The sequence below is a fragment of the Erpetoichthys calabaricus genome, chromosome 3 (genome assembly GCF_900747795.2).
Source record: "Erpetoichthys calabaricus chromosome 3, fErpCal1.3, whole genome shotgun sequence".
Classification (NCBI taxonomy): Eukaryota; Metazoa; Chordata; class Cladistia; order Polypteriformes; family Polypteridae; genus Erpetoichthys; species Erpetoichthys calabaricus.
The window spans coordinates 309384727-309404487 of record NC_041396.2 but is presented as its reverse complement, the minus strand read 5'-3'; the positions used below and the strand labels follow the sequence as shown (position 1 = coordinate 309404487).

The 19761-nt window shown below is 41.2% G+C and overlaps 1 protein-coding gene across 2 annotated transcripts in view; it reads right to left on the bottom strand.

Moving 5' to 3' along the window:
• Positions 1–343: 343 nt before the first annotated feature.
• LOC127527256 (trace amine-associated receptor 13c-like) overlaps positions 344–19761 on the bottom strand; it is a 138437-nt gene continuing 119019 nt past the window's right edge. For both annotated transcript variants that reach the window (XM_051925366.1, XM_051925367.1), the window contains exon 2: positions 344–1317. In XM_051925366.1, the coding sequence (XP_051781326.1) occupies positions 560–1317 (758 nt within the window). In that variant the 3' untranslated portion in view covers positions 344–559. The remainder of the gene's footprint in view (positions 1318–19761) is intronic.

Genomic DNA, 19761 nt, shown 5'->3' with positions numbered 1-19761 from the left:
CTGCCTGACCAAAGCTGAAAAGAATTTTGGCCGTTGACTGCTGTGGAGTTTTGAGATGTGAAATCTGAATTCCTGTGCAAATTGTAAGTCCAGATATTAACAGATATTTATATTTCCAGATTTTAGGTAAGCTTCAGTTGATTACTTAACAATTTATGATGAAATAAATAATTCTGTCAAAAATTATGGAAATAACAGTAATCATTTTACACCGTAAAAAAAAAAAAAAAGTCATCAAGAAATCCTGAAGTGTTTCTATGAATTCCCAATTCTCCTATATTTACAGTGCTGTTTATTACTCATTCAAATAAGACGTTTTATGAAAATAATTGGGGTGAAATAACATTCATAAAAAGTGTAAACTCTACACAAACAGAGTACAATTTTAACAAAAACAGCCTTCAAAACAATACAGCGAATATGAAATGATTGTATTGTTAAGAAATATGTTTAAGTATTGCACTGCTAATATGACAAATAAGCAAAGGCACAATGCACAAATAATTAAAAATATCAAAACACAGAAAATTACTTTAGCATTTTTCATTTTCTTTAACATTTACAGTAAATTCAGCACTGAAGAAGCTGGGCTAAATATTTTACATGTCAGGATTATTTTCAGTGCTTTTCTGAACCAGGAATAAAGAAAAGCGTAAAGAATTGGATTAATACCAAAGCTCACTTCACTTACCAACACAAAGACATTTTTGATGAGACGTGTGATTACGTTATTAACATTATTAGAAATATTGTAGATATTGATAGGCAGCCAGCAGATAATAAAAGCCCCCACGACTACTCCTAATGTTTTTGCTGCTTTTCTTTCAGACGGTTTTGATATTTTTCTGTCACTCAACTCCTCAGTTTGCCTCTTTTCTATCATACAGTTGATGGCTCTTGAATGGCTTTGTGCAACTACAAATATTCTGATATAAAAACCAATCATCAGTGAATAAGGAAGAAAAAAAGTTATGACTAAAACAAAAATGGCCATTTCATAAGAAGTGAATGCTACACAAACTCCTTCACATATCTCTGTTACAATATCACTAAAATATAAACCTATGACTGTAATGAAAAGTGCAAACAGCCACACTCCAGCAATGCTGATCTTTGCAACACTCAAAGTTATTTTTGAGCTGTAAAAGAAAGGATGGCAGACAGCAATGTAGCGATCAATGGATATTAAAACCACATTATATACAACTACTATACTAAGAATATTTGCAAGTGCCTGATACAAATAACAATAAATAACTCCAAAGTACCAGCAAAGTTCAATCAGGATAATCAAAGTGATGGGCATCACAAAGAAACCTGTTAAGAAATCTGCCACTGCAAGTGAAAGGATCAGAATATTAGTCGGCGTGTGCAGCTGAACAAAATGAGAAATAGAAATGATAACAAGAAGATTTCCAGAGACTGTTAATAAAAGCAAAAGACATGAAAAACTGTAATAAAGTCCATAAACTTCAGTTTCATAAATCAGTTTATAACAAGATGCATTACTGTGAGGAAAGCAACGGCCAGCTTTCAGTTGTTTAAACTCCATGTGTGTCCCCTGACTGAGCCGTCCTGCCTGCACACTCAGATGTTTATACACTGAGGCCCTGCGACTGCCATATTCTCTCTGCTGACGTAATTCACATGAGGCGTCTCTCTGCTGTGTTTGCTTCACAAATTCTCTCAGGATGTTTGTTTGTTCATTTCAGTTCTTACTCACTAATGAGTTCATCAAATCACAGATGTCTTCATTATATTTCTTTGTCAGGAGCTGCTCAGGGCTGCTGTGGTTTCTCTTCACCACTCCAGAGCCTTGGATTTGAACTCTGGTCCAGCTGCTGGCTGTCTGCAGTTTGCTTGTTGTCCCTCTATTTTATTTTCCCACATGAACGCTGACATTCTTTCATCATAACAGTCAGCAGAACATTAAATCAACTGGTACAAATGAGCTGAGGATGTGCCCAGTGGTGGTCTGACACAATGGCCAGGGTGTCTCAGAAAGGAGGCTGGCATGGCATGCCAACATGGATGGAGTGGCATCCTGTCAGGGTTGGACAGAAGCCCCTAATCTGGCTTGTAGGTGTAAGAGTTGAATTTGAACCCTGGTTCAATGTGCACCTGGCATGTATCTGAGTCTCATATCCTTCTGAGCTTATGCTTAAAAGCTGACGCTGTTATTTTATTATTCACTGTGATAAATGTATTTCTTGTTAATTTATTTGACCCCCTATGAGAAAAACGTCATATTTCTGGCATAACCTTTCTTCTATAATACTGTTTCCTGTTTTTGTACCCAGCTGGATCATTATATACAGGTGCTGGTCATAAAATTCGAATATCATGACAAAGTTGATTTATTTCAGTAATTCCATTCAAAAAGTGCAACTTGTATATTAGATTCATTCATTACACACAGACTGATGTATTTCAAATGTTTATTTCTTTTAATGTTGATGATTATAACTGACAACTAATGAAAGTCCCAAATTCACTATCTCGGAAAATTAGAATATCAATTAAGACCAATGCAAAAAAAGGATTTTTAGAAATGTTGGCCAACTGAAAGGTATGAACATGAAAAGTATGAGCATGTACAGCACTCAATATTTAGTTGGGGCTCCTTTGGCCTGGATTACTGCAGCAATGTGGCGTGGCATGGAGTCGATCAGTCTGTGGCACTGCTCAGGTGTTATGAGAGCCCATGTTGCTCTGATAGTGGCCTTCAGCTCTTCTGAATTGTTGGGTCTGGCGTATTGCATCTTCGTCTTCACAATACCCCATAGATTTTCTATGGGGTTAAGGTCAGGCGAGTTTGCTGGCCAATCAAGAACAGGGATACCATGGTCCTTAAACCAGGTACTGGTAGCTTTGGCACTGTGTGCAGGTGCCAGGTCCTGTTGGAAAATGAAATCTGCATCTCCATAAAATTCGTCAGCAGCAGGAAGCATGAAGTGCTCTAAAACTTCCTGGTAGATGGCTGCGTTGACCTTGGACCTCAGAAAACACAATGGACCAACACCAGCAGATGACATGGCACCCCAAACCATCACTGACTGTGGAAACTTTACACTGGACCTCACGCAACGTGGATTCTGTGCCTCTCCTCTTCCTCCAGACTCTGGGACCTTGATTTCCAAAGGAAATGCAAAATTTACTTTCATCAGAGAACATAACTTTGGACGACTCAGCAGCAGTCCAAAGGCGAGACGCTTCTGACGCTGTCTCTTGTTCAAGAGTGGCTTGACACAAGGAATGCGACAGCTGAAACCCATGTCTTGCATACATCTGTGCCTGGTGGTTCTTGAAGCACTGACTCCAGCTGCAGTCCACTCTTTGTGAATCTCCCCCACATTTTTGAATGGGTTTTGTTTCACAATCCTCTCCAGGGTGCGGTTATCCCTATTGCTTGTACACTTTTTTCTACAACATCTTGTCCTTCCCTTCGCCTCTCTATGAATGTGCTTGGACACAGAGCTCTGTGAACAGCCAGCCTCTTTAGCAATGACCTTTTGTGTCTTGCCCTCCTTGTGCAAGGTGTCAATGGTCGTCTTTTGGACAACTGTAAAGTCAGCAGTCTTCCCCATGATTGTGTAGCCTACAGAACTCGACTGAGAGACCATTTAAAGGCTTTTGAGTTAATTAGCTGATTAGAGTGTGGCACCAGATGTCTTCAATGTTGAACCTTTTCACAATATTCTAATTTTCTGAGATACTGAATTTGGGACTTTCATTAGTTGTCAGTTATAATCATCAACATTAAAAGAAATAAACATTTGAAATACATCAGTCTGTGTGGAATGAATGGATCTAATATACAAGTTTCACTTTTTGAATGGAATTACTGAAATAAATCAAATTTGTTATGACCAGCACCTGTATATATAGATCATTGTCCTTTTCTCTTCTTTGTGAAATTCACACATTTCCTAAAATAAAAATGAAAAATATACATTCAGAAAGTCAAGTACATCCTAAACAAACAGGACCATCAATCAAATTGTGGTCATCTAAGGTATCAACATCTGCCATGTCTTGTTAGCAACAGGGTGTAACCAATCATGTTAAAAGTTTTCTGAATTTGTAATGAATTCCTTTTAAAGAATCGTGACCTAATCAATGGATTGTATAAGTAGAGCACAGACGACACTTTCTAATTTGCAAAAACACTGATATGATGCTTTTTGTCTCTTCTGAGATTTAGATAAAGAATAACGATTGATGATTTCTCCTGCCTGTGTTTTATTGCTTAAATTGGGGCATTCCAGTGTTGGGGGGGTGTCTGTATTAATAATTTTCTTCCACATAGGCCAAGCCTCTCAAGCCTGCATGTTCCCTTAATACACTAAGTGGCAGCACACACTGGAAACTGTAGCCCCATTAGGCAACCCTACTGGGTTCCATGGGTGGCACCAGGGAGAGCTGCAGGGAGGGACTGTCCATGCGTTGGGAGTCTCCAGCCTGACTCAGAAGTGCTTCCTTCAGACAGTGTCCTAGCACCAGAAGAACTCCAGGTTTTCTGGCATAAAAGGGTCCTCCACATCTCGCTCAGGGAGTGGGAGTGAGGTGGAAATGATTAACATGGCCGAGAGGAGTAACTGAGGAACAAAAAAGAAATGAAAGAGAAGAACAAGAACAAGACCTGCAGCGATGTATGTTTATATTCCTGTGTCATGTTTGTGAGACAGTGTACAAAAGAAATGAGATGTTCCTTGAAATATGGCAGAATGTGGTGTGTCTTTTGGCTCAATGCTCACATGTACCAACCAACATGACAGATAAAAAACTCGAGACTTGTTGTGTTTCAAGTCAGGTCAAGTGGCTTTGTTGTCATACCATCTGTACAGCGCATTGCAGCAGACAGTGGTATGGAATAACATTCAGTAGGACCACATTGCAGCAGATAGATAAGCACAAAGAACTATACTATACTAGAAATAGACAAGTAAATAAATAATAGGTAAGTGTATAGATACTGAAAATTAGAAACAGTAATAAATAGATAATCAAAAACTAGTAGTAACAAGTGTAACAAATGTACTGTTTATAAATAAGCTACTATTTGTAAGAAGGCAGCACAGAGTTCAGAGTCCAGACAGCCAAACTGTTACAGAAAATGGAAGAACTCGTTTGAATGCTAGAGCGGTCCTTAACAATGCTGTAGGCTTTGCAGATGCCATGCTTTATAAAGATGTCTTTAATGGAGGGCAGAGAAGTCCCAATAATTCCTTTCCTGCAGTGTGCACTATCCGTTGTAGGACCTTATAGTCGGAGACACTGCAGTTCCTAAATAAGATGGTGGTGCAGCTGGTTAGAATGCCCTTGGTGTAGAATGTGGTGAGAATGGGGACCGGTAGACTTGCCTTCTTCAGCCTCCGGAAGTGGAGATGCTGCTGCACCTTCTTGGCTGTGGTTGTGGTGTTTCCTGACAAAGTAAGGTTAGCTGCCGGGTGTATGCTAAGGTATTTGGTGCCCTAGATTAGTTCCACCGCAGAGCCCTCGATGTGCAGGCTTTGGGCAGCATGGGACTTCTTGACTTCTACAATCATCTCTTTCATCTTGTCCACAATAAGAGACTAATGGTTGCTTTTGCACCAGTCTGCCAATTGTCATATCTCCATTCTGTAAGCTGAGTCATTCCCATCGCTGATGAAACCTACCACCGCTGTGTCTTCCGCAAACTTAATGATGATGTTAGAGGTGTAAGCGGCCGTACAATCATGAGTCAGCAGATAGGTGGGCTGAGTAAACAGCGCTAGGGGCGAGATGGTGTTTCTGATGCAGACTGTCTGGGGTCTCTCTGTCAGGAAGTCCAGGACTAAATTGCATAGGGTAGAGTTGTAGCCTGGCAGTCTCAGCTTCCCCATCAGCTTCTGAGGGATGATGGTGTTGAAAGCTGAACTGAAGTCTATGAACAGCATTCTAGCACAAGTTTCTCTTTTGTCCAGGAGGGACAAGGCCAGATGAAGAGTAGCTGATATGACTTCTTCAGTATGGAACGGTTTGGATGACAGGCAAACTGTAGAAGTGGCTCAAGTCTAGTGTCTCGAGGCACTTCATGATGATACGTGTGAGTGCTATAGGGTGATAGTCATTGAGTCAAGAGACAGAGGACTTTTTTGGCACGGGTTTGACAATAATAATAATAATTCATTACATTTATATAGCGCTTTTCTCAGTACTCAAAGTGGTGGTTTTGAGATACTTGGGGATGACTGCATGCCTCAGGGAAACATTAAAGATGTCTGCAAAGATGTCCATCTGCTGCTTTGCACATTCCATGAGCACTCAGCCAGGTATATTGTCTGCTCCAGCAGATTTTTGTGTGTTTGCTGTACATTCAGCAAACTTCTTCATCATATAGATAGTAGAACAAAAGTGCATAATTGCACAAGTGCCATATTCAGAGGGCCACAAGTAAAAATCTCCCAGACTAAAATGTTCTGTAATTCAGTGTATATGCAGTGTAACACGTGTGCGTTCATAACCCAATGTCAGTACTGTAAAACCCTGTACAAAAGGAAAGTCTCTTGCAATATGGCAGAATGTGGTGTGTTGGTTGGCCAAACGCTCACAAGTGCCATGTTCAGAAGGCCACTGTCTTGAAATGTTAAACTCTTAGAAAAACGTAAAACATTTCAGTGTAACTTTTTATGTAGTATGATAGTGTACTGATTCGGAATGAATCTGGCAAGAATTTTTATTAAAAAGGATCAGAAAATGAAACACAGTTCATTCAAAATCAAACCAATGTCTCAAATGAAAGTCTGACAGATCTGTCATCAAGAGCTAAAACACTGATTAAAACTCAATGACTGAAATACCAAAATAAAATTAATTTACTGCAAAAAGATTTAATTGAAGAATCAAACACTTTTCATCTAGCCTTGGATAACAGAAAGTGTATGGAGGTGACCTTTAAACCCTTGACCCCTAATGACATGTGTAGCATGACCCCCGGATGTCATCCGTAGCAGCAGCAGCAGCAGCAGCACAGCAACTGTAACAACAAAAGTGCACAACATGGTGGAATCCAAGGTTAAATATTGGGTGACGCACGAAAAACCGAACCATCTCCGACTCCAACATCAATGTACCTTTCTTAGCCAATACAAGAAGTGAAAGATATGCAATACAAAAATCCAATTGCAATTGTTTGAAGGAGCCACGTACAATAAAATACACGTTTTTCCTTGTAGTCGTCCTTCAGTTCTTGGACACAAGTCATTCTGTACGGCTTCATTTGTAGTGAGTGCAACACTCGTTGACAAGACCTGCGCAAAACATTCGCTTGTTGTGCCAATTTACGTGTTGATTTCCTAGGGCTTCTGGCCATCCGTTCCTGAATATCTGCTGCGACCACAGGTGTATGAACGGACGGGGCCTGATTCTTTTTGCAGTTTGCAACTGACCCAGTGTGGTAATGTGCCTTACTGGCATTACCTGTAATTAAATAAAATTAGTTATGTGTCCTCTGAATTGTAATTAAGAGAGAGGCATTTGTTTGGGATAAAAAGGATAAAAAGGTATAAAGAAAGGAAACTTGCCTTTTTTCTTTAGTGTAGAGAGACGTCTTCACTGGCCATATTAGCGCCTTTTGGGGAGTGTCGCAGCGGGTCTCGTGTAGACTGGAGAGACGGCCCTGCCATTAACCGGCCAGGATGGTATTGTCGGTCCTCCACTCCTGCGTGTGGAGTAAAAGAAAGTGTGAAGCGCTTTAATATTAGTTTACCACGGTTTAGAAAAGGGATCCCATGTTTGTAGTTGTCTGGGCAGTAGCTCAGGGGAAGGACGTAAAAATGGAAAGTGCTTACTTTCATTGAAGGCAGAAGCGCAGTCCATCCATCCATCAATCCTTTTCCACTTATCCGAGGTCGTGTCGCGGGGGCAGCAGCTTGAGCAGAGATGCCCAGACTTCCCTCTCCCTGGCCACTTCTTCTAGCTCTTCCGGGAGAATCCCAAGGCGTTCCCAGGCCAGCCAAGAGACATAGTTCCTCCAGCATGTCCTGGGTCTTCCTTGGGGCCTCCTCCCAGTTAGATGTACCCGGAACACCTCATCAGGGAGGCGTCCAGAAGGCATCCTGATCAGATGCCCGAGCCACCTCATCTGACTCCTCTCGATGCGGAGGAGCAGTGGCTCTACTCTGAGACCCTCCCGGATGACTGAGTTTCTCACTGTATCTTTAAGGGAGAGCCCAGACATCCTGCGGAGGAAACTCATTTCAGCCGCTTGTATTCGCGATCTCGTTCTTTCGGTCACTACCCATAGCTCATGACCAGAGGTGAGGGTAGGAGCGTAGATCGACTGGTAAATTGAGAGCTTTGCATTACGGCTCAGCTCCTTTTTCACCACGACAGACCGATGCAGAGCCCGCAGTACTGCGGACACCGCACCGATCCGCCTGTTGATCTCACGCTCCATTCTTCGCTCACTCGTGAACAAGACCCCGAGATACTTGAACTCCTCCACTTGGGGCAGGATCTCGCTACCAACCCTGAGAGGGCACTCCACCCTTTTCCGGCTGAGGACCATGGTCTCAGATTTGGAGGTGCTGATTCTCATCCCAGCCGCTTCACACTCAGCTGTGAACCGATCCAGAGAGAGCTGAAGATCACGGCCTGATGAAGCAAACAGGACAACAACATCTGCAAAAAGCAGTGACCCAATCCTGAGTCCACCAAACCGGACCCCCTCAACACCCTGGCTGCGCCTAGAAATTCTGTCCATAAAAGTTATGAACAGAATCGGTGACAAAGGGCAGCCCTGGCGGAGTCCAACTCTCACTGGAAATGGGTTCGACTTACTGCCGGCAATGTGGACCAAGCTCTGACACCGATCGTACAGGGACCGAACAGCTCTTATCAGGGGGTCCGGTATCCTATACTCTCGGAGTACCCCCCACAGGATTCCCCGAGGGACATGGTCGAATGCCTTTTCCAAGTTCACAAAACACATGTAAACTGGTGGGGCAAACTCCCATGCACCCTCCAGGACCCTGCTAAGGGTATAGAGCTGGTCCACTGTTCCGCGACCAGGACGAAAACCACACTGTTCCTCCTGAATCCGAGGCTCGACTATCTGATGGACCCTCCTCTCCAGGACCCCCGAATAGACTTTTCCAGAAAGCGCAGTTTGCGTCTCAAAAGCCTGCACTGCTTTTGCACGCATGTGCCGGCTGCTTGAACTCTTATAGTATTTTTGCAGAGCAGGAGACACCAGTTCTTGCAGACGCATTCTCGTCATTGCGTGCTTGTAGAGGGATGACATAGGACAGTTTAATTGGTCAGCGCGAGGGTGCCGAATACAAAAGGGAATCATGGCCTCTAGAGGGGGTTCTTTCTGACTAGATCTTCTTAGAGAAAGGTACCTGGTAGAACAGCGTTTTGAATTTACCAAGCATTACGGCTTGCGCCTTGCTTATTGTAAATATTTTTTTCTTGTATATATAAATTTCTCTGGATTAACTTTGGTGGAGGTATTTATTGGGTTGTGGTTATTGGTGCACTGTTTATTTTTGTATATACGCTTTTTCTGTATTTTGAATATTTTTGTTTTGGTGAATCCTCTATACACTGTTTGAAGGAGCAGCTTCCTAACTTGAAGCACTGTGGAGGAAGATAGCTTCATTTTGGTTCGTGTATATATGGTTTTCACTAGTTTGTATGCAGTATTCTTTTTCATTTGGGACTTTCAGTCAACACTATAAATACTGTATATAGTCACTATTTTTGGGCTCCATTTAATTACTGTTTTTGTGTGTCCTTTGCAGTATTGGACTGTGTATTAATATATAAATTCCTCAGAACATTATTTTTTGTTTTCTTTAAGTGCACCTGTAAATAAAACCTCACTTTATTTTTCAAAAAAAACCCAACCCTTTTTGTGTCCGTGTCTCCCTGTCTTACACCATCATCCTGGTCACGCTCGGTCTCACATACTAGACACCTAGAGTGTAGGCTGGTGATCCTAATTCTCACTACACGAGGTGTCACACCCAGTCTTACGCCACTTCTCCAACTCGTGAATACTGCTCTTTGCTGGTAGGTTTACACCAGGAAACTTCTGTGCAAAAATGTCCCGAGTTTCCTTAAAAGAACCAGTAGACACATACGCCTCCACTATTCCAATCCTCTGTTGCAGAGAATAATTTATTTGAGGTGGCCATTGTTACTCATTTGATGTTAATATCAATTGATCTTTACGTTGCTGTTTGCAATCCATTCTTTTACAGCTCAGTAATAACTAATATCATAAAGATCGGCATTGCAGCAATATGGTTATATTCATTTATATTTACATTGACATTATTATATTTTGGTGTTTTTGAAACAGGGCTTTGTGAGCAAAGCTGTATACTATATGGATATGTGTATTCAACTATTGTTGTTTTAATATTTATTTTTATTATGCCATATTCAATAATAATATGTTTGAATACAAGAATATTTATAGTTGCCAAAAGATATTCTAAAGCCATTAAATGTTTGATTGAAAAGACTCTGAAACAAAAGCAGCAAAGACCCTCGGACTGGTGGTGGGCGTCTATATGATCTGCTGGTTTCCTCCCACTTTGTTTGATTTTTGTGTTGATGTTACTTCATAGATCTTACATGAAATAAGGAACTTCTTAGCATTGGTCAGTGAGGTGAGCTTTTGAGTTAATCTAATTATTGATGCTTTTTTTATCCCTGGTTTAGAAAAGCACTTAAAATAATATTGAGTTTTAAAATTTTTTGGCCTGCTTCTTCAGTGATTCATTTAATGTAAGTTTTAAAAAATAATGGTAGCATACAGTAATATTCAGTGCTGACAATTCAGATTTATTTGTGTTGTATATTACGCCTGTTATGTAATTATAATCAGTACTGAGCAGCTTCTTCAAATTATACAAGTTTCTTGTGTTGGTTCTCATATTGTTATTGGTGTATTCTGCTTCTGTTTCTTACTCCACATTAATATACTTTATATGAATTGAGTTTAATTATTAAAATGTCTGATATCAGTCCCATAATAAACACAAAAGAGTGCTAAGCATTGCTGTGACTTTTGCTCTGCTTTGTCAGATTATGCCTGTAAAATGTTCGACATGTTGGTGAGTTGATTCGTTATAAATGATGTTGAAATCCCGCTGCTCATGGTGGGTTACTGCTCACTGCTGCCAGGACAGAGTTGGACTCAACACGACCGTGTATTTGAAACAACGGGGTTAGAAAATGGAGGGAAGAAAAACACAAAAAGGAAATCGATGAAACGATGAAGCTTCTGATTATCTAAAACTACTGACTAGGAAGAGTCAATATTAGAATTTATCATCACAATGCTGTTTTTAAGTTAGGGTCTTGAATCTTCATTGTATTTTATTAATCTAAAGCAATGCTTTGGCTATCAATTGGATATTCTAACTTTGGACTTAACCTAACTCTTATTTCAGGACTATTATGAATGTTGAGATTAATATATAATATATATGTATATAGGGCGGCACGGTGGCGCAGTGGGTAGCGCTGCTGCCTCGCAGTTAGGAGACCTGGGTTCACTTCCCGGGTCCTCCCTGCGTGGAGTTTGCATGTTCTCCCCGTGTCTACATTGGTTTCCTCCCACAGTCCAAAGACATGCAGGTCAGGTGCATTGGCGATTCTAAATTGTCCTTGGTGTGTGGGAGTGTGTGTGCCCTGCGGTGGGCTGGCGCCCTACCCGGTGTTTGTTTCCTGCCTTGCGCCCTGGAATTGGCTCCAGCAGACCCCCGTGACCCTGTAGTTAGGATATAGTGGGTTGGATAATGGATGGATGGATGGATATATGTATATATATAAAACGCTAATATCATACTTGGTACTTTATTTCATATTTTTATACTTTATTTCATGATTTTTTTATTTAAATGCTACTATCATTATTGTTTGTATGATGCTGAAGTCATTTTGAGGTTAAAGTGACTGATTTCTTTCCTTTTTTTCTCTTATCAGGTTGCACTTACGTTCTTCACTTTTCAGCCCTGCTGTCTCTCTCAGCCTTTAATTCTAATTATTTATGCTCAGATACGTACACATTTATTCCTTCTGAGAGGCACATGACAAATTGCTCAGGCTTTCTCTCGCTTTCATTTTTCAAATGGCTGCAGGTTGTTGTAGAGCACAATGGCTCCTGCTGCTTCACAAACAGAAAGTGTTCAGTTATCTTGGTAAGACATTTAAAAACATAACAACACAATACAGAGGTGTGAGCTCATTAATGTGTTTTCATATTTGATTTCTTTGTAATGAATGATTTAGTGAGGATTTGAACACAAGTGTCTTTTTAAGTGATTATTAACAAAGTCCTGATGGTTTATATCTGTGCGTTTAGATAAACCTCAGTATGTTGATTTCAAACACGTGAAAGTTCTTTATGTCAAGTCGTGTCACAAATCCCAAACAATGTTGTGACTGTCCACTCAGATCCTAAATTTGATTCAGCTCATCGTATTTCCTGATTGTGATGTCTGTTCAGGTGAAATGCCATTATATAAATACACACAGCTGAAGTCATTTTGCGGTTAAATTCCTTGACTTTGCTCTCTGGTGTCAGTTCTCATCTCAGGTTTCTCCAGTTCACACTGAGCGTTATTTAATTTGTTCCCTTGGCGTCTCTTCCTTTCCTCTAACCACAACCTGACGAGCTGCAGGTTACACAATCCGTTGCACTGATGAAGTTGTTGAAGTGTCTCCCTTCTCAGAATTCTCTTTATTGGCCGGGTACATTAATGCGGACTAGGAATTTGTCTTTGTAGAACTGATGCAACATACAAGGACAGCATAAAATATAAAAACGTCCAATATGACAGAGTGTAAAGTGATTTTTATTATTTTTTATCATGCTCTTTAACTTGTTCAATGGATTAGAGACAATTTTATTTTTTACATTATTATTGCTACTTTAACTGGAAGCACACTTTGCATGGTGCAGCTCCTCTACACAACCAAAGAGGATGTGCTGCTCCAGACAGAGGGATTATATATTTTTTTTCTGCAGTCAGCAGAGCGGACAGACACCATTTGCACAAAAGTAGGACTTGGAAGGTCAAAATTTGAAACAGCACAATTCTATTTTTAATAAAGGTCAACTGTGAGTTGTCATTTTCTGAATTTTCCACATGTGTAAAAGTGACATTCTTGAATCATCGGTTATCTTAGTGCATGCTCACCTCATGGACATGTACTGATATGGTCTGACCAAATAACATTAGACAGATTGGACTAGGGGTGATCACTTTGGCCCTGACAAGTGTGAAGCCCTGGGGTGCTCCAGCTGCCCCAACCCTGACACAGACAGGCAGAGACACAAGTTTGCTACGCAACACACATTGATTCAGGTGAAAAGTGCTTTGTTTGCTCCCCACAGCAGCACAACAGAAATGAACAGCACCAAAGCCCAGTCCTTTGCTTCTCTCTTTTCTCTGATCTTTCTCCACCTCCACTATTCTCCTTGAAAGCTTTGTCCACCTCCTCCCGACTCTGTCTCCCTGAGTAGAGGTGGCTGGCTCCTTTTATAGGACACCCAGAAGAACTCCAGGTGTCCAACAAGCTCTTCCGGGTGTGGTGGAAGTGCTGCTAAATATGACTGCCCTCTAGCATTCCAGGGGAGAAACTGTCCAGAAAAAGTTCTCTTGCCCGGTACTTCCATGATCAAGGTGTCCCTGACAGGTAACGGCCCCAGCGGTCCACCACACAAGCTTTATAAAGTCATCAGTGTAAAGAACCAGGAAGGAAGAGAAGCAGAACAAACACAACCATTAAGAGACTGAAAGCAATGTAACCAGTTTTATCTCAAATGTTGCAAGCCACTTTGGATAAAGATGTCAGCCAAACAAATGAATGTTATTAAATAACAAACATTATATATATTCAAGTAAGTCAGCATGCATCATCTGTGACATCTCCTCAAACAGCCATGTTGGGTCTTTGATTTACACACCCAATAGCCCTTTTATTTATTTTCACATTAAAAACATTTAATGTCTGAGCAAAAGTTTATTGCCTGAACAGAGGAGATGTCTTCTAATAGATGAACTGTAGCACAGTAGCAGTCAGTCCTGGGTGAAGTTGGAATCTGTAGTCCCCGGTCAAGTGTCTCTTTGCAAGTAATTTGAGCTCATGAAGAAGACAACCAGAGCAGAGGTGGGAGACAATGTGTGAGGGTCTGTGTAACAAAGAATCTGGACATGGAAATAAATATATCTCATGTTGCTGGAAAGGATAACCCTAAAAAACATTTCCACGATAAAACACGCAACATACATGGGCAACACAAAATACAGAAAGTTAGACAATGCATAGAATCACATCCCACACTTGCTGGCACCAATATATTTGATTTATTGGGAAGCCTGTGTTTAATAAACAAATATATCTGTAAATACATTGTGTTCGGTTTTGTGTTTCTGATACATCATGTGTGGCTTTTGTCAATTAAACACAGGCTTCCCAATATGGGTAAAAGTAGGTTTACAGTTGTTTGTATGGAAACATGACCCTCTGCCCACCCGGACTTCATGACTCTCTGCCTCCGATGGAGGAGGGAGTCTCTGGCCAGTGTGGCTGGCAAACTACTTGATGCCCTAAGCCTCCCGGCCTATTGGACTCTCTGTCATCAGACTCCTCCTCACCCACTAGCGCTTTCCCAGCATAGACCCTCTTGCCCTACTGCCAACATCAGCTTTTGCTTACTCTGCTGGGCATCATGACCTCCTGATGGACTTCTTACCCCAACCCTAACCCTCATTCTTCCAGCCAGCCCGCCTACTCCCAAATGCACCACACCCTCCGCCATGCACTTCACCACCCCTGCTTTATAGTAACTCCAGTGTATTTTCAGACCAAACGGTGTGTGTATTTTTATTTATTTACTTACTTATCTACCTATTTATGTATTTATTTATTTAAAGAGCTTCTATAAAAAGCCAAATGCCCCCCTGGGGACAAATTAGATTCTTTCTAACTATTAAGCTAGTCGGCCAGAGAGATGTTAGCCCTGACCAGGGTGGGAGCAGTTACTTCATAGTCTGCTTTTTCTGTATCTGTAATTCTCGCCACATGTGTCTAAGATCAGACTGCTCAAATTATCCTTTCACTTTTCCTCCATCTCGCTGCTTAGAATATTTCACAGCTCTCCATAGATTGTACGAGGTGGTTTTGCAATCATCCATACTCCCAGATACAAACCCTGAGTTGGCAGCAGTGGTATTTGTGTTTAGTGCATCAGTAGTGGTGTTATCCACCCATGGTTTCTGATCTTGTGAAGTCGTGATGATGACTTTGTGAACAATATTGTCCTTGAGTTTTCTAATGAAGCCTGTCACTGATTCTGTAAACATATTGATGTCACCATCAGAGCTGCACCTGAGCATGTCACATTCAGTATCACTCATCGCTTTCTGTGGAAAAGCCTTTGATTCATCTGTCATGTATGACTGAAGATTCCTGTTTTACAGAGTGGTGTGGTCAGATTTGCCCAATGGAGGAAGTGTCCAGTCTTTACAGCCAAATTTATGTGACACATAGCAGTGTCTCCTCTCTTAGTACAAGCAATGTGCTGTTAAAGTTCACCATTACCCTTCTGAGACTTGCCTAGTTGAAGTGACAGCCATGATGAGGGCTGCATCCATGTTGTCTCTTGTGGCGACTGAGTGTCTCATACAACTCTGTCTGAGCCGTGTCAGTGCCGCTGAGGTGATAAAAGCCACACATGATGTATGAGAAACACAAAACCGAACACAATGTATTTACAGATATGTTTGTTTCCCTATATTAATGGAAACGGATATTTAAATATATTTCAAACTTAATCTTAAAAACAAATATATGAATCACAAAAATTTCAGATTAGGTTAGTTTAGTTTAGATTAGATAAACTTTACTATTCCCACGGGGAGATTAAATGTATACAGTAGCAGAATCAGAAAAAAACAAAGATACAAACTGATAGGACAGATAATGCAGCTAACGAATGAAGTCAGGATAGGTCAGGTTGGGGAGCATGCAATGGTACAGCATGTTGCTGCACCCACCATTTGACAAAACAGCTCGGGATCCTGGTTGGCAACCCCCGATAGACACACAGTCCAGTCCCAAACCTCTGAAAATGACCATCTAGCAAGCCAAGTATTACGTGGGCGTCCCATTGGTCTGATCCAGCCATTCCAGTCCTAAACAATGAAAATACTGCAAGCCGGATCACCATCGGGGAATCGTGCCACATGACCATAGTGCTGTAAGTGACGCTCCCTCAAAATCCAGGTAATGTGCCTCACTCGGGACTACGTGAGCAACCTCTTGTTCAACACAAAGTCAAACCAGTGGTCCCCAAGGATTCTCCAAAGAAGTGCAGTACCAAAGGAGTCCAGTCTTTGTCTCAGGTCACTGGATATCGTCCATGTCTCACAACCATATAGCAAGACAGGAAGCACTTGAACCTTCGTCCTTTTGCATAGATATCGGGAGCATCACACACCTCTTTCCAGCGACCTCATGACTCTCCATGCTCTCCCAATCCGTCTACTGACTTCATAGGAAGAGTCACCAGAGACATGAATGTCATGCCAAGGTAAATAAACCTCTCAACAAGGTCGACACTCTCTCCGCAGACAGACACCCTGCTGATGGCTGTGCCCAAGAGGTCATTAAAGGCCTATCTCTCGTTTTTATCCAGGACACTCACAAGCCAAGACACTCAGACTACTCACTCAGTCTCTCAAGAGCCCCGATCAGAGCCTCCATTGATGCCACAGAGATCACAGCATCATCATCAAAGTCAAGATCTGTGAATCTTTCTTCACCAACAGATGCCCCACAGACACTGGACCCCACCCACGGCATTGAATTGCTTGATGGCAGCAGCCAGAATAGACCCCCAGAGGCGCTTCTTAGCACAATGTGGAGGAATGAGGCTGTGACTATTACTGCTCCAACAGTGCGCCACCTAGAGGGGGATTTTTCAAAATCCCATCCGATTTTATAACTATATAAATAAATATTATAGTGGACAGTAGCCAAGTGAAAGATAGACAACAAAGTCTTAGAAACCTTGAGGTGCCAACTGGGTCGCTCTTTTTATTTCTGACATGTACGTAAATAAAACAATTTCATGGTGGCACAATTTCCTAACAAAAACAAAAGTAATAGTGTCCTCAGCTATAATATTAAAGGGTCTGTGCACTGGCACTGTTTACTTTTTCCTAACCTGGGTCCAAATGAGATGACAACTTGTGGGACCATCTGGCTGCTTTTGTGGTCATCTGACAGAAAGGAGCACAGTCAACTGATCTCTTTGGACATCTTCTCGGTGCTGAGGAGGGAAAAAGTGACGACACCATTAGTGAGAGTGCCACCTCTTGGCCTGGTGGGGTATAGCTTACTTTTGATTAGCCCAGAAAATGGTCTTTGGTAAGATTTATTTATTTGGCCGACACCTTTATCCAAACTGATTTGCAACATTTAAGATAAAGCTGGTTACTTTGCTTTTTCCACATAGTGTCAGTGGCAGGATTTGCACCCACAACCTCAGGTTTTGAAGTCCAAAGCTTTAACCGCTACACCTCACTGCCTAGACCTGCATGGGTGACAATATACAGTCATATGAAAAAGTTTGGGAACCCCTCTAAGCCTGCATAATAATTGACTCTCCTTTCAACAAGAAAGATAACAGTGGTATGCTTTTCATTTCCTAGGAACATCTGAGTACTGCGGTGTTGTCTGAACAAAGATTTTTAGTGATGCAGTATTTAGTTGTATGAAATTAAATCAAATGTGAAAAACTAGCTGTGCACAAATGTGGGTCCCCTTATCATTGTGCTGATTTGAATGCCTGTCACTGCTCAATGCTGATTACTTGGTGTGATGAGCTCGTTAAGCCTTGAACTTCATAGACAGGTGTGTCCCATCATGAGATATAAAGGGATTTAAGGTGGTCAATTACAAGTTGGGCTTCCTTCCCTTTGACTCTCCTCTGAAGAGTGACAGCATGGGATCCTCAAAGCAACTCTCCAAAGATCTGAAAACAAAGATTGTTGAGTCTCCTGGTTTAGGTGAAGGCTACAAAAAGCCATCTCAGAGGTTTAAACTGTCAGTTTCTGTAACTGTAAGGAATGGAATCAGGAAATGGAAGGCCACAGGCACAGTTGCTGTTAAACCCAGCAGGTCTGGCAGGCCAAGATAAATACAACAACAACAACAACAACAACATTTATATATATAGCACATTTTCATACAAAAAGTAGCTCAAAGTGCTTTACATAATGAAGAAAAGAAGAATAAAAGACAAATAAGAAATTAAAATAAGACAACCTTAGTTAACATAAAAAGGAGTAAGGTCCGATGGCCAGGGTGGACAGAAAAAACAAAAAAACACCAGAAGGCTGGAGAAAAAAATAAAATCTGTAGGGGTTCCAGGCCACGAGACCGCCCAGTCCCCTTTGGGCATTCTACCTAACATAAATGAAATAGTCCTCTTTGTTGTTCGGGTTTTCACGGAGTCACTTGATGCTGATGGTCATACAGACTTCTGGCTTTTAATCCATCCATCATTGTTGGAACATCATGGTGCTTTGGGTAGGTGGTGGTGGCACAAGCCACCACCAATAGGACACCGGAAAAGGAAACAGAAGAGAGAGTAGGGGTTAGTACAGATTTTGAATGAATAGTTATTATAATGAATTAGATATACAGAGTGTCAAGATTAAATTACAGTGAAGTTATGAGAAGGCCATGTTAAAATAATGTGTTTTCAGTAGTTTTTTAAAGTGCTCCACTGTATTAGCCTGGCGAATTCCTACTGGCAGGCTATTCCAGATTTTAGGTGTATAACAGCAGAAGGCCGCCTCACCACTTCTTTTAAGTTTTGCTCTTGGAATCCTAAGGAGACACTCAGTTGAGGACCTGAGGTTGCGATTTGGAATATAAGGTGTCAGACATTCCGATATATAAGACGGGGCAAGATTATTTAAAGCTTTATAAACCATAAGCAGAATTTTAAAGTCAATTCTGAATGACACAGGTAACCAGTGTAGTGACATCAAAACTGGAGAAATGTGTTCGGATTTTCTTTTCCTGGTAAGGATTCTAGCAGCTGCATTCTGCACTAATTGCAAACGATTGATGTCTTTTTTGGGTAGTCCTGAGAGGAGTGCGTTACAGTAATCTAGCCAACTAAAAACAAACGCATGAACTAATTTCTCTGCATCTTTCGACGATATAAGAGGTCTATAACTTTTGCTATGTTTCTTAGGTGAAAAAATGCTGTCCTAGTGATCTTATTAATATGCGATTTAAAATTCAGATTACAATCAACGGTTACCCCTAAGCTTTTTACCTCCGATTTGACTTTTAATCCTAATGCATCCAGTTTATTTCTAATAGCCTCATTGTATCCATTATTGCCAATCACTAAGATTTCGGTTTTTTCTTTATTTAATTTGAGAAAGTTACTATTCATCCATTCTGAGATACAGGTTAGACATTGTGTTAGCGAATCAAGAGATTTGGGGTCATCAGGTGCTATTGATAAATACAGCTGTGTGTCATCAGCATAGCTGTGGTAGCTCACGTTATGTCCCGAGATAATCTGACCTAATGGAAGCATGTAGATTGAGAAGAGCAGCGGACCCAGGATAGAGCCTTGTGGAACACCATATAGAATATCATGTGTCTTTGAGTTATAATTACCACAACTAACAAAGAATTTTCTCCCTGCCAGGTAGGATTCAAACCAATTTAAGACACTGCCAG